General features: G+C 48.7%; 1 protein-coding gene across 3 annotated transcripts in view; it reads right to left on the bottom strand.

The window, feature by feature from the left end:
* The window catches only part of CCAR2 (cell cycle and apoptosis regulator 2), a 15,548-nt gene extending 3,665 nt beyond the window's left edge, over positions 1–11,883 (bottom strand). For 2 of the 3 annotated variants that reach the window (XM_032288503.1, XM_032288505.1), the window contains exons 1-14: positions 11,678–11,883; positions 10,697–10,791; positions 10,350–10,441; positions 9,828–9,919; positions 9,502–9,616; positions 9,201–9,330; positions 8,927–9,023; positions 3,718–3,837; positions 2,227–2,449; positions 2,037–2,150; positions 1,545–1,708; positions 973–1,144; positions 657–887; positions 324–560 (exon numbers count right to left, since the gene is read on the bottom strand). In XM_032288503.1, coding sequence (XP_032144394.1) covers positions 324–560; positions 657–887; positions 973–1,144; positions 1,545–1,708; positions 2,037–2,150; positions 2,227–2,449; positions 3,718–3,837; positions 8,927–9,023; positions 9,201–9,330; positions 9,502–9,616; positions 9,828–9,919; positions 10,350–10,441; positions 10,697–10,754 — 1,845 coding nt within the window. In that variant the 5' untranslated portion in view covers positions 10,755–10,791; positions 11,678–11,883. Of the gene's footprint in view, positions 1–323; positions 561–656; positions 888–972; positions 1,145–1,544; positions 1,709–2,036; positions 2,151–2,226; positions 2,450–3,717; positions 3,838–8,926; positions 9,024–9,200; positions 9,331–9,501; positions 9,617–9,827; positions 9,920–10,349; positions 10,442–10,696; positions 10,792–11,108; positions 11,520–11,677 lie in introns of those variants that run through there. The other variant, XM_032288504.1, reaches the window with a different exon arrangement.
* Positions 11,884–12,306: the final 423 nt, after the last annotated feature.

Raw genomic sequence — 12,306 nt, 5'->3', positions numbered from 1 at the left:
AAAAAAAAAAAAAACACCAGACTCTTATTTTAGAAAACGTTTACAAAATTTTCTAGTTAACCATCAGGCAAGCAAAGCACCGCACTCTGGTCAAGCCCTTTCAGTGACTGGGGTTCCTGTGCTGTCAGGCCACTTAGCCGCACTGTCCTGTACCATCTTCCCTCATGCCACGTGTGCCACTTACTAGCTGTGCAGCCTCAGTCCGTGCTGAGCAAGGGAGTGGGGAATGTACTCAGGCGCAGGAAGCAGTGAGAACAGAGCCCAGGGTGAAGGTGCGTGGTCATGGCAAGCACTATGGCAGCCTGGGGCAAGAGGGTACTCACCAACTGGGGCTCTGACTCCGCAGCTGGGCCCTCATTGTGTACCTCATCCTTGGGCTCCTTGACCACCTCCTCTTTGATGGCTTCTTCTTCCTTGGTGGCTTCCTCCTTGGCCGCCTCCTCCTTCTCAGGTTCAGGTGGGGACACGACCTTTTCAGGAAGGCTTAGCAGCATCTTATAAACCCTATAGCCAAAATCCCTCTGGAGCATCTCCAGAAACAGCTCAGCCAGCACCATCACCTGATGGGGAGGTGGCAGGGTCCATGAGCATCAGGAAGAAAGGCTGCTCCAGGCCTACATCCCAGCCCACTGCCTCCCCAAGACTCTGACACCTGCCTCAAAAGAGATCCTTTCTTTTGGCCTCCGATCCTCCACAATCCCATGGAGGGACAGGTTTACACAGCCAGGGCGTGCGATGACAGCAGGTTCTAGTGGCGGCGGAGGGGCCTCTGGAAGATCAGTGTCCGTTTCCTGCTGAGTGGTGGCCTCTGGAGTCTCTGCGTTCCGTCTAGAAGCATCTGGCACTTGCTCTGAGGCGTCAGGTGCCTGTTCAGTAGGTTCCGTTTCCTGTGACAATCGCCGAGATGAGACCCTCTGGGCCCCAGGATCAGGGCACCTACTTCCCCCGCTACTGGCTAAGGCATAGCCTTACCCCTGGTCCCTCTTGGGTTGAGGGAGCTGCCTCTGCAGCTTTCTGCTGGCACAGGGCCTCCCACTCCTCCAAAGTAGGCATGATGGTCCAGACATCCGGCAGGTACACCACCACTGTCTGCAGCCGCCGAGGGGGGCCTGGCTGCAGGTACTGAAACTCAGCAAAGCGCCACCTGCACACGGCAAAAGGAAATATTAACTTCCTGAGTGACAACTCAGATACCACGTTCACAGGCCAGGGCTTCAGTTTCCAATCAGCACTCAATGAGCACATACTGCGAGCCAAACTTGAAAACACAACAGCAAAGTTACAGACCAAATCCTCAAAAAACGCTCAGGCAGTGGGGAGGCCATAAGGACACAAGCGCCATACAAGGTGTGAGGACAACACAGCCTGGGGCCTCAGCTGGCTTTTGGCATACACTCCACCCTAGCCTGAGGCAGCAGAGGGGGCAGGAGCGGGACGGGGGCAGAAGAGAGCTCAATAGCAGAAAAAGGCAGGGGCGGGGCCTCCCCGGCAAAACCCCTTCAACCCAGTGGGCTGGTGTCGCCGAGGCTCAGGAAGCCACTCACCACTTCGTGCAGCCGCTCAAGTCAATGCCGGTCTGGGCCTGCGCACAGCGGATGGCAGTGCGCACCAGCACCTGAGGGTCAGCCTGGGGGTTGAGGCCATCCAGGGAAGGAGACCATTCACCCCCAACCAGCACTGCCTCCTCTTCTTTCCTGCCCAGCAGAAACTGCAAAAAAGAGATCAGGGATATGAAACAAAAAACCACACTTCCTGGTTTCCCACTGCAGGGGAAGGCTGCCACCCATCAGAATGAAGGCAGCAGGAAGCAGTGAAGTCCCCCACACAGCGGGGTCTTGATCTGCTAACATGAACCAGCCACCTAGTTCTGACTAGTCACAACAGCTCTGAGCCCCTCCTTCCTCCTGGGTGAAATGAGGGGCGTTCGGCTCCGAGATGCTTTGTTTCTAGGTATTCAGGAAGAGGAGCCAAGCATTCAAAACATGACAGGTTCTGCACATGCCCAGTGAATGCATCTCCTGCCCTCCAGCTCTTACCTTAATCTGCTTCAGAGGATGCTCTGGCGTCTCCCTTGGCTCAGCCATGTCATCCACAAAGAGCATGCAACAACGAAACAACTCCTCCAACCCCGGGGAAGAGAGCAGCAGTACCTGTGCAGAAGGAGACACTGAGAGCTGCCTTCAGCCTCCAGAAATCAGATGAAGCAGCAGATGCCTGTCAGTTTACCTTGGAACTATAAGCGGGGTCACTGTCTGCAGGGATGGGCTCAGCACCAGCGTCTGGAGCTGCCTCCTTTTCGGAAGAAACCTGGATCCGGCTCGGATGATGGAGGGAAAGGGGCTGGCTCAGAGGGAATGCTGACAGCCAGCTCAAATGCACGGACAGAAAATCTGAGGGGACCAGGAGGCTGCGGTAACGGCGCTGGAGTTCTAGGAAGTCACAGATGGGGCTACAGGAAGACAGCAAGGGAACCCAAACTGAGCAAAGACTAAAACATTAGAAATGAAACAGTCAAAGACTTAAAAAATGGACGAATTATTTTTCAGTCTGAGGAAGAACTTTTGAAATAAGGCACCTCTCAAGGAAACTACATCAGATCTGACCACTTAATTTACAACCTCTAGATGGCAGAAGTCAAACTGGGAAAGGGAAAAAAGAAAACACTTATAATACATGACAGAGAAATGAGTCATTGCTTTAATATAAAAGAACTCAAAAGTCAGTTAACAAAAAGCTCAAAAGCCTAAGAGAAAACAGAATATTGACATCAATAGGTTCTTCAGAGAAATACATGAGAATTAAAAGCCCATGAAATATGCTCAGTCTCACTTATAAGTAAAGAAATGCAAAATCATGGTGGCTGACGCCTGTAATCCCAACACTTGGGAGGCTGAGGTGGGCAGATCACCTGAGGTCAGGAATTCAAGACCAGCCTGACCAACATGGAGAAACCCCGTCTCTACTAAAAATACAAAACTAGCTGGGCATGGTTGCACATGCCTGTAATCCCAGCTACTCAGGGGGCTGAGGCAGAAGAATCGCTTGAACCCAGGAGGCGGAGGGTGCAGTGAGCCAAGATCACACCACCGCACTCCAGCCTGGGCAACAAAGCAAGACTGTGTCTCAAAATAATAATAATAATAATAATAATAATCACATCCTGTGTCACCAACTAGACAGACAAAGATGAAAAAGTCTGCTAACAGTGTTGGCACAGGCGTGGGGAACAAGGACTCCACACCCCACTGGGGAGAGCAGAATGGGCACAGCAGCCTCTTCGGGAGCTAGGGAAGCTTAAAGCAAAGGCTTTCAACCAGCTGTTCCATTTTTGGGAACTGATCTCAACAAACACATAGGGTGTAGAAAGAAGGATGTTCATTCCAACAGAATTTAGGGTAATCAGAGGGCAAATGGAGAATTGGTTAAATAAATCATGGTTCATCCATTCAATGAATACTGTGTAGTCACTTAAAAAAATAAATTAATTAATTTAAAAAAAAATGGATCTAATAAACATTCACATGGAATGAAATCTAAAGTACATTCAGTGAAAAGGCAAACCACCAAACAGTATGAACAACAGGTTTCCATGCGTTTGTTTGTTTGTTTATAAAAGGCTGTAAGAACACACACATGCCCCTGCATGGACCCCATCTCATTTACATAAGAAACTGTTGCCAGCACCAAATCTCAGCCCACCTCAGCCACACCACTCACCTGTCCACAGTGTAGGGAGTGAGGTGGACCCGGTAAGGAGGCAGGTCATGCCTTGGCTTCTTAGCACCCCAGGGCTCTCCGCCAGCCCGCTGTTTGCGTTTCTTGGAGTCATAGTCATCACTAGAGTTTGACCCATCACCAACAGTAAGAAGCTACATTGTTACATGTATTCAATACATAATGAACCAAAAAAGAACTGGAAATAATCAAATCCCTCACATCCAAGAAATGGATAAAGAAGCCATGCTAACAGCCATATGACAGAACGTTACAAAAGTATTTAAATGGATATCTACACTATTTTAACAACATAGAAAAACATTCCTGTTAAGCAAAAAGCACACTCTGCAACACTATGCACAGTAGCCCTCAGCTACTCTAAAGACAACTTTAGAAGACTGAAAGAAAATATTAATGGTGGAAGCCTCTGGTAAGCTTACAAGTAATTTTCTTCTATTTTTCTGCACTTTGTAAATTATAGTTAACGTGATTTTTCTGAAATGAGAAACTGATTTGTCTTTTAAAAACAAGAGACATGGGCCGGGCGCAGTGGCTCACGCCTGTAATCCCAGCACTTTGGGAGGCCGAGGCAGGTGGATCACGAGGTCAAGAGATCGAGACCATCCTGGTCAACATGGTGAAACCCCGTCTCTACTAAAAATACAAATTAGCTGGGCATGGTGGCGCGTACCTGTAGTCCCAGCCACTCGGGAGGCTGAGGCAGGAGAATTGCCTGAACCCAGGAGGCGGAGGTTGCGGTGAGCCGAGATCGCACCATTGCACTCCAGCCTGGGTAACAAGAGCGAAACTCCATCTCAAAAAAAAAAAAAAAAAAAACAAACAAGAGACATATATATAGATCCATGCTACGCATTCTATAAATTTTGTTAGAAGAGACAGTTACAAGGCCAGGCGCAGTGGCGCCTGTAATGCCAGCACTTAGGGAGGCCAAGGCGGGTATATCACTTGAGGTCGGGAGTTTGAGACCAGCCTGGCCAACATGGTGAAACCCCCGTCTCCACTAAAAATACAAAAAAGTACCCAGGTGTGGTTGCACACATCTTTAATCCCAGCTATTCAGGAGGGTAAGGCAGGAGAATCTCCTGAACCCAGGAGGCAGAGTTTGCCGTGAGCCAAGATTACCACTGCACTTCAGCGTGGGCAACAGAACAACACTGTCTCAAAAAAAAAAAAAAAAAAAAAAAAAATTACAAATCTTTAAAAATGCACATTAAAGTCATAAAAATATTCAAACCAGTTGCTCCAATAATTCCACTCTTGAAAATTTATCTAAGAAAGTTAATTCAAAAGAAGAAAAAAGGCTACACATAGTGGGAAAATACGAAGCAGCATAAACTGCGAGTAAAAAGCCAAATACATATTCAGCAGTACCCAAATTTTCATAGTAAATAAAAATAATCACGCAGCCATTAAAACAATCAGGACTGGAACAAACAATATGGAAAACTTTATAAATACACAAAAATAACCTGAACTCAGATTAAAATTGCAAAAAGTATACACAGGTATAGATGAAAAACTAGAACAGAGGAGAAAAGTAGCAAGAGTTTCCTTTACAAAATTACTTTCTAAAATTATTTCATACCTACCTGTTAATAACAGTTACCTTTAAAGAGAAAGGTGAAAACCGTATACACACACACAAATATATATATATATCTTTTTCCCCCCCTTTTTGAGTGCAGTCTCACTCTGTCACCCAGGAGTGCAGTGGCACAATCAGGGCTCACTGCAACTTTCACCTCCCAGGTTGAAATGATTCTCCTGCCTCAGCCTCCCGTGTAGCTGAGATTACATGTGCCCACCACCACACCCGGCTAATTTTTGCATTTTTAGTAGAGACGGGTTTTCACCATGTTAGCCAGGATGGTTTTAAGCTCCTGACCACAAGTGATCCACCTGCCTCTGCCTCCCAGAGTGCTAGGATTACAGGCGTGAGCCACTGTGCCCAGCCTACGTGCATGTACTACTTTACACATTTTTATAGTAAGTCATTTACTACAATATCACACTATATCTTATGTGATGAGTACAATAGATACGGGTACAATAAATAAAAATAATAGAGAAGAACAAACCTTTAACCATTCATTATAAAGTGCCAGACTGGTAAGGGGACAACCCCCCCCATGACACATGACAGAAATAAAATCAACTCATTTCTCTGTGCCTTGGTAACTGACTTGATTGTATTTACCAGAGGTTTCTGTTCTGCCTTTTAGACCTGCCTGGGTCATTTCCCTAGTCATCACACCCCAGGGCTAGGCTCAACAGATTTACCATGAGGCCTGTTCTTTTCCTTCCTGTTGGCCTGGGTCACTTCCATGGGCATAAGCATCTCCATCCAAAACTGGCCTTCCTCTCTATCCCTGATGGGATGTCAGTAGCCCATTTCTAACAGAACACCCATGTAAAAGCCACTGTGACAACTCTGGAGCACACAGCAATGCTGTCAGCTTCCAGCTAAAGTGTATGTTCCGCTCAAAGCTGTACACTGTGTGGCCACTCTCCTCCCCTTCGTGTACGTTATGGGGAGGTCATAGGACAGCACTTGGGGCTGACCTCTCAGGACCCGCAGCAGCAGAGCCCAACTGGGTACACCTGTCTAAAAACCGCAGCTCAGCAGTAGCCATTCAATAAAGACAATGTTCTCTGCATCCCAAAGCCAGGAATCCAAAATAAAGCTTGGCTTCCATGCAGAACATTAATGTGGCAGAGTCCTTCATAAATGAAGAGTTGTGAAACTACATAAAATAAAAGTCACTGCCCCAGAGTGACTACTTCCTACTACCTCTGGCCCCACTCTGCACATTCTCCTTATTGACTGATGGTAATAGACCATCTCCCTCCCAGTGGTAGTACGGGTTGAGTATCCCTTATCTGAAATGCTTTGGACCAGAACATCCTAGGTTTGGAATTTTTTTCAGATTTTGCAATATTTGCATTAAACCTACTGGCAGAGCATCCCAAATCCAAAAATCCAAATCTGAAATGCTCAATGAGCATTTCCTTTGAGCACCATATGTCAGCACTCAAAGAATTCTGCATTTGGGAGCATTTTGGGTTTTAGGATTTAGGATGCTCAACCTGTACCTCCTTTCTCCAGAAGCCGTGCCACTGAAGCATTGTGGCCAAAGTAATGCAATAGACTTTGCGTGGGCCTCAGCACAGCCAGGAGAATCAAATGCAACTGACTAGAGAAAGCCTGAAATTAAACCTAAAGCAGAAAGTCCACAGCAGCCACAGAGCTTCACCTAGGTCACACTATCTCAGAAGGCACCTGCTGTGATTTTGTAACAAAACCTTTAATAAACTCACACATGTGAGAGGTAGAAGATCCTTGCAGACTGAGAACCAGGAAGATGCACAGAACAAGAGCAGGGTAAACCCAAAATATACACCAGAGACTGGTAGATGCTTATATGCTTATGAATATGGTGTCTATGATAGAGAATGGGACACAGCGTTTCAAACAGTGGAAACTCCATGGCAAACAATCCCAAAGCTTCCCTCTAGTTAGAATTCACAATGGGCCGGGCATGGTGGCCCACACCTGTAATCCCTGCACTTTGGGAGGCTGAGATGGGAGGATCGCATGAGCCCAGGACTTTGAGACCAGCCTGGGCAACATGGCAAAACCCTTTATCTGCCCCCACAAAAATAAATAAATAAATAATTTACTTTTTTTTTTTTTTTTTTTTTTTTTTTTTTTGTCGAGATGGGCTCCCAAAGCACTGGGATTTATAGGCATGACTCTATAAACCACACCCTACAAAGAATGGTTTTAAAAAAGTTAGTCGGCCGGGCGCTGTGGCTCACGCCTGTAATCCCAGCATTTTGGAAGGCTGAGGTGGGCAGATCACCTGAGGTTGGGAGTTCAAGACCACTCTGACCAACATGGAGAAACCCCTTCTCTACTAAAAATACAAAATTAGCTGGGCGTGGTGGCACATGCCTGTAATCCCAGCTACTCGAAAGGCTGAGGCAAGAGAATCGCTTGAACCTGGGAGGTGGATGTTGCAGTGAGCTGAGATTGTGCCATTGCACTCCAAACTGGGCAATAAGAATGAAATTCTGGCTTAAAAAAAAAATTAGTCAAGCGTAGTGGTGTACACCTGCAATCCCAGCTACTCAGAAGTCCAAGCCAGGAGGATGACTTCAACCAGGGAGATCAAGGCTGCAGTGAGCCATGATCATGCCAATACACTCCAGCCCCCGTCTCAAAAAAAAAATAATAATAAGGGTAATGGTTACATGAGATTTCCCATTTGTCAAAATTGTCTAGTTAAGATTTATGCATCTCAATCTACGTAAGTTCCACCTTAAAATTTTTTACCTTAACAAAATCAAGTGGGATCAGTGGGCAGACAGAGGTAGAGATGAAAAACGATAGCTGATAGTTGAAGAAGCTGGGTAATGGGTATATAAGGTTCATCATACCTTTCTGTTTACCTTGCATGTACTAACATTCTCCATTATAATAAGTTTAAAATGAACTAGAAGAGGTCTTAAATTAGTCTAGAGCTTAACTTTTAGAGATAAAAGCAAAACACTCTCAGAGTGAGACTGAGGAAGGAACATGTGAACTGCAGAGGGGACGGGACAGTATGTTCCTGGTGGTCCCCAATGCTACAGATGAAATAGGATCACCCAGGATACCCTAAAGGCCCAAATCAGCCATGCCTGCTCCTCACATAGCTGAGAAGGCTAACTGAGTATCCAAGGCATGGAGGCCCGAACTCCCAGAGTGCAATATACACCTTCTAACAGCATACTTAAGAGTGTGTCTGTAAAGAAACATTTTAAACAGACAACTAAAACAGACATTGCAGTGTTACTTTTGACATGTTACTACTAAAGAGTTTCCATTCTTGGTATTTCAACTTAAGGACCATAAACAAGAGAAGCATATTTAAGAAGTATCTCAATCTGACATTTTGAAAGATGAACTATATCAACTCCCTGCTTACTAAACCACTGTATAAAGTTCCAATGTTTGTATATGCATTTTAATGTGTCTACGTACTTCAGAGAAAAGGGACTAACGTCTAGCTGCAGATAAAGAATGTTAGTCGTTAAGCACAGCCATCTTCCAAACAGTTGACCTGGGTTCACCTCCTGGCCAACGCAAAAAAAAGAGAACGTTAGTGTCAAAAAGTGGACCAAAACAGGGACGTCATCCTCTTACCTTCGGCCCTGATCCAACCGTCCATGAGGGCCCCGGGCAGGAAATCTGTTCAGGTGGCTCAGGTGAAGTGTGTGGGATGTTTGGAAGAGACTCAGAGCTGCAGAAAGGAAATGGCTGGTGACTCAAAAACCCTAAAAACTTGTCCAGATCGCCCACCTTTCTTCCAGTACACAGAAGTACCCACCTCTCTGCTGAGAGCAACCTGAAAGTGACAAGTCCACTGATCCAGAGTACCCATAAAGCCACACCCAACAACACTGCCACTCGTACTCACGCTTCTGAGGAAAGAGTGGGGGAATCCGGTGAGGCTGGAAGATCAACTGAGGCTGAGCTCCCAGAATCCCTTGCTTCTGGCCCAGGGCTGCTACATGCAGAAGGGGAGGTGCCGGGGACTTCAGTAGGGGCTGCAGAACAGGAGACAGGAAATTCAGGAGACCCCATGGTTGAGGCACTCACTACCTTGGAAAGATGCAGTCCTAACCCCTTGACAAAAGTCAGGATTTTGCCCCACTGTCGGGGCACAGGAGCTTCCATCCCTCCCCTTTCCAGCACACGTACTAAGGAGAGATGAATACCTGGTTGGAGAGCGTTTGCACCTTGACAGCATTCCAGGGCACTGCCTGGCCTGGGTTGTATGCAGCCTTCACCAGCACCTTCTCACCCAGCTGGGGTAGCCGGCCCTTCACCACACTGCCAGCACACAAGCCAGGAGGCCTCGTCAGGAGAGGGACCCCGGCCAAGCCACCCTAACTGTCCCTATGAGGCCTTTCCCATCAGTATTTCCCACACCTTGCATAAAAACAGCAAAGCAATGGCTTTGAGTAGGGTGGGGGCAATACCAGCAAGGTAACAGAACTGAACCCAATAAGCGTTTCCAGTAGGGGACCAGCCTCAAGCCTACCTTAGCTGAAAGAAGACCTCTTCATCCACAACCCCAAAGTAGTCATGCAAGCTGGTAACGATACCAGTGAAGACCCGCTGTTTCTCCCCACCCTGTAAAAGAAGAGGGCAGTGGAAAAGTAAAAGGGAGGAAGCTGGACAAAAATCAAACTGTGCCATGAAGGTCTCATCTCCATCCACGCCCTGGCTCAGCATACTGCATGAAGAGTTCACACAGAGTGAAGCACAGGTGTATGGTGGGCGTACTCTCATCATTAGGGAATGGAGTAGATTTGAGCTGGTTCTTGACACAAGCTGCTTCTCGGATTTCCAGTTCTTTAATTCCAAGAGATGTGCTAAAGATTTCCCTGGCACCAAAAATGAAGATGCCCCAGGCTGAAGGCTATCTAGTCAACCCCACACTAGCCCACTTCCAGAAGGGTCAGGAATGATAAACACTATCATGTAAGAGATGAAGAGCACCAGGCCTCCACGCATTCAGTCCAAAAGGCTTGAAATTCACTACGAGGGATGCCCAACCTACCTGAAGGTGCCTGGCATTCTGGGACAGTTCTGTGGCCACAGGAGGGGTGAGCAAACCAGGAGGAGGTCCCAGAAGAGATGTTGAAGCTGTGCCTACGGGGAAAGAAAAGCAATCTCCAGGAACCTCACCTACCACCTTAAGCACTAGAGTCAACCAAAGGGTGTGGTAAATCCGAAGGCTAGAGCTCCAGCCAGCTCCTCCACAGGGCTTCACTGGCAGCCAATGCAGGGATCTCCTGTTTTCCAAAGGAACATCAGCAGCAAATTGCTCTCCACCAGGGAAACCCCAAGCTAACTTCAGAGCACATACTTCCCAGTATGAGGCTAGGTAGGGAGGAAAGTGATCACCTGAGAAGTTGCGTCCCCCTGGAAGCGGGTTGATCCGCTGGCGCTTAAACTGGGACATTGGGAACGCTGTCCTCTTTCAGAGTCGTGGGGAAAGCCTTAGATCCAAAAAAAGAGAAGTTAACAGCTCATACGGGAAATTTCCATCTACCCCTGGAAAGGTGGGGAATCTGAAGTAAGGATATTAACGAAAGCAGGGAGGTGGGTAATGAGAATGAATGAAGGTAATGGATAGAGAGAATACAGAGAAGCAAGAAACCAACCAACAAATTACATTGTTCCAGTTTGCCCTCAGAATAACTTAGTGGTAGGTGATATTGTCATGCTGTTTTACAGAAGAGGAAACTGATGCTCAGAGAGAATAAGAGACTTTCCCTGGGCTACATAACCAGGTAGTGACAAAACTGGTACTCACACCCAGGTCTCCCAAAAACTTAGCGCTCCTCTCACTATGCCACGCCACCCCTAGAGTAGTTGGCGGGGTGAGGGGCTGGGGACAGCCCCGATGACATTCCTTCATTCAAAAACATCCGCCAAAACCCTCCACGCAGGGCCCGGAAAAATGGAGGAGGCCGGTGCCGGCGAGGAGATGGTGTGGACCCTCTCCCCGGAAGCCCGACCCGTTGTTTCCCCGACCCGCTGGTGGGAAGGCAGCTCCCTGGTCGACCGAAGGCAAAACCGGCTGAGCGCCACCCTCCTGCTCCCACGCTCCCGGGCCCTCCGCTCCGGCCTCAGCAGCCGCCAGCACCAAGGTCTCCCGGCAGGGCCGCGGCGAGGCCACCGGGGGAGGACGGAGGCGCGCGGTTTCTCCTCCTCCCGCCCGCCCCCAAGGCCGAGGCCGTTGCCAGGGAGACGGGACTTGCAGTCCGAAGAGGGGCTCGGCCCCTTCCGCGCCCAACGCATCTTCGCCGCCCGGCCCTCGCAGCCCCTCGGCCAGCGGAGGGGCGAATGGGCAGAAGGGCGGCCGGGGGTCCCCCAACCCACCTGCGGGCCAGGGCCGCGACACTGGGGGGACAAAGACACCCGGAACCACCACAGCCGCTGCTGCCGCCGCCACCGGAAGCTCCTCTCCGGAAGCGCGACCACTGGTCGGAAGCTGCCACTCTCCCGGATATGGTCCCTCCCTCTTCTCCACCGACCTCTCCCTTCCCCCACGCTGGCCTGCCAGCCCGCGGCAGCTGGGGAGCGGAAGTGCGCCTTCCCGGATCGGATGCGCGTCAGGAAGTAGCGCGTCGGTAGTGTCCTCGCTAAAGAATTCCCATCAGAAAAGACGGCCTCGGATCATTGGTTCCGGGCTCAAAAGCGGCGGGAGCCGGGACCTCCAAACACAAAGAGCCCCCGACTACCTACCACCCCCGCCTCCCTCTGGCAGTCGAGACTGGAACTGGCATGAGAACCAGCCCCTCCTGACACTAGGAGGAGGATGCCTATCAGTTGCCATTTCTAAAAGACATTCCTGTGTCTTAAGCCAGTGACCTGCATGCCTAGGCTGCTGTTCCATTGACCGCACTCCACTCCAATCCTGGTGGGTAAGCAGTCAGGAATCAGTGCCCTAATTATCAAAGATGAAACCTACGAGGCCTCAATGAAATTAACTGCTCAAAATCTTGCCA

The sequence above is a fragment of the Sapajus apella genome, unplaced genomic scaffold, assembly GCF_009761245.1.
Source record: "Sapajus apella isolate SASKATOON/1434 unplaced genomic scaffold, GSC_monkey_1.0 scaffold21, whole genome shotgun sequence".
NCBI lineage: Eukaryota > Metazoa > Chordata > Mammalia > Primates > Cebidae > Sapajus > Sapajus apella.
This window is presented reverse-complemented; position numbering and strand designations above follow the sequence as displayed.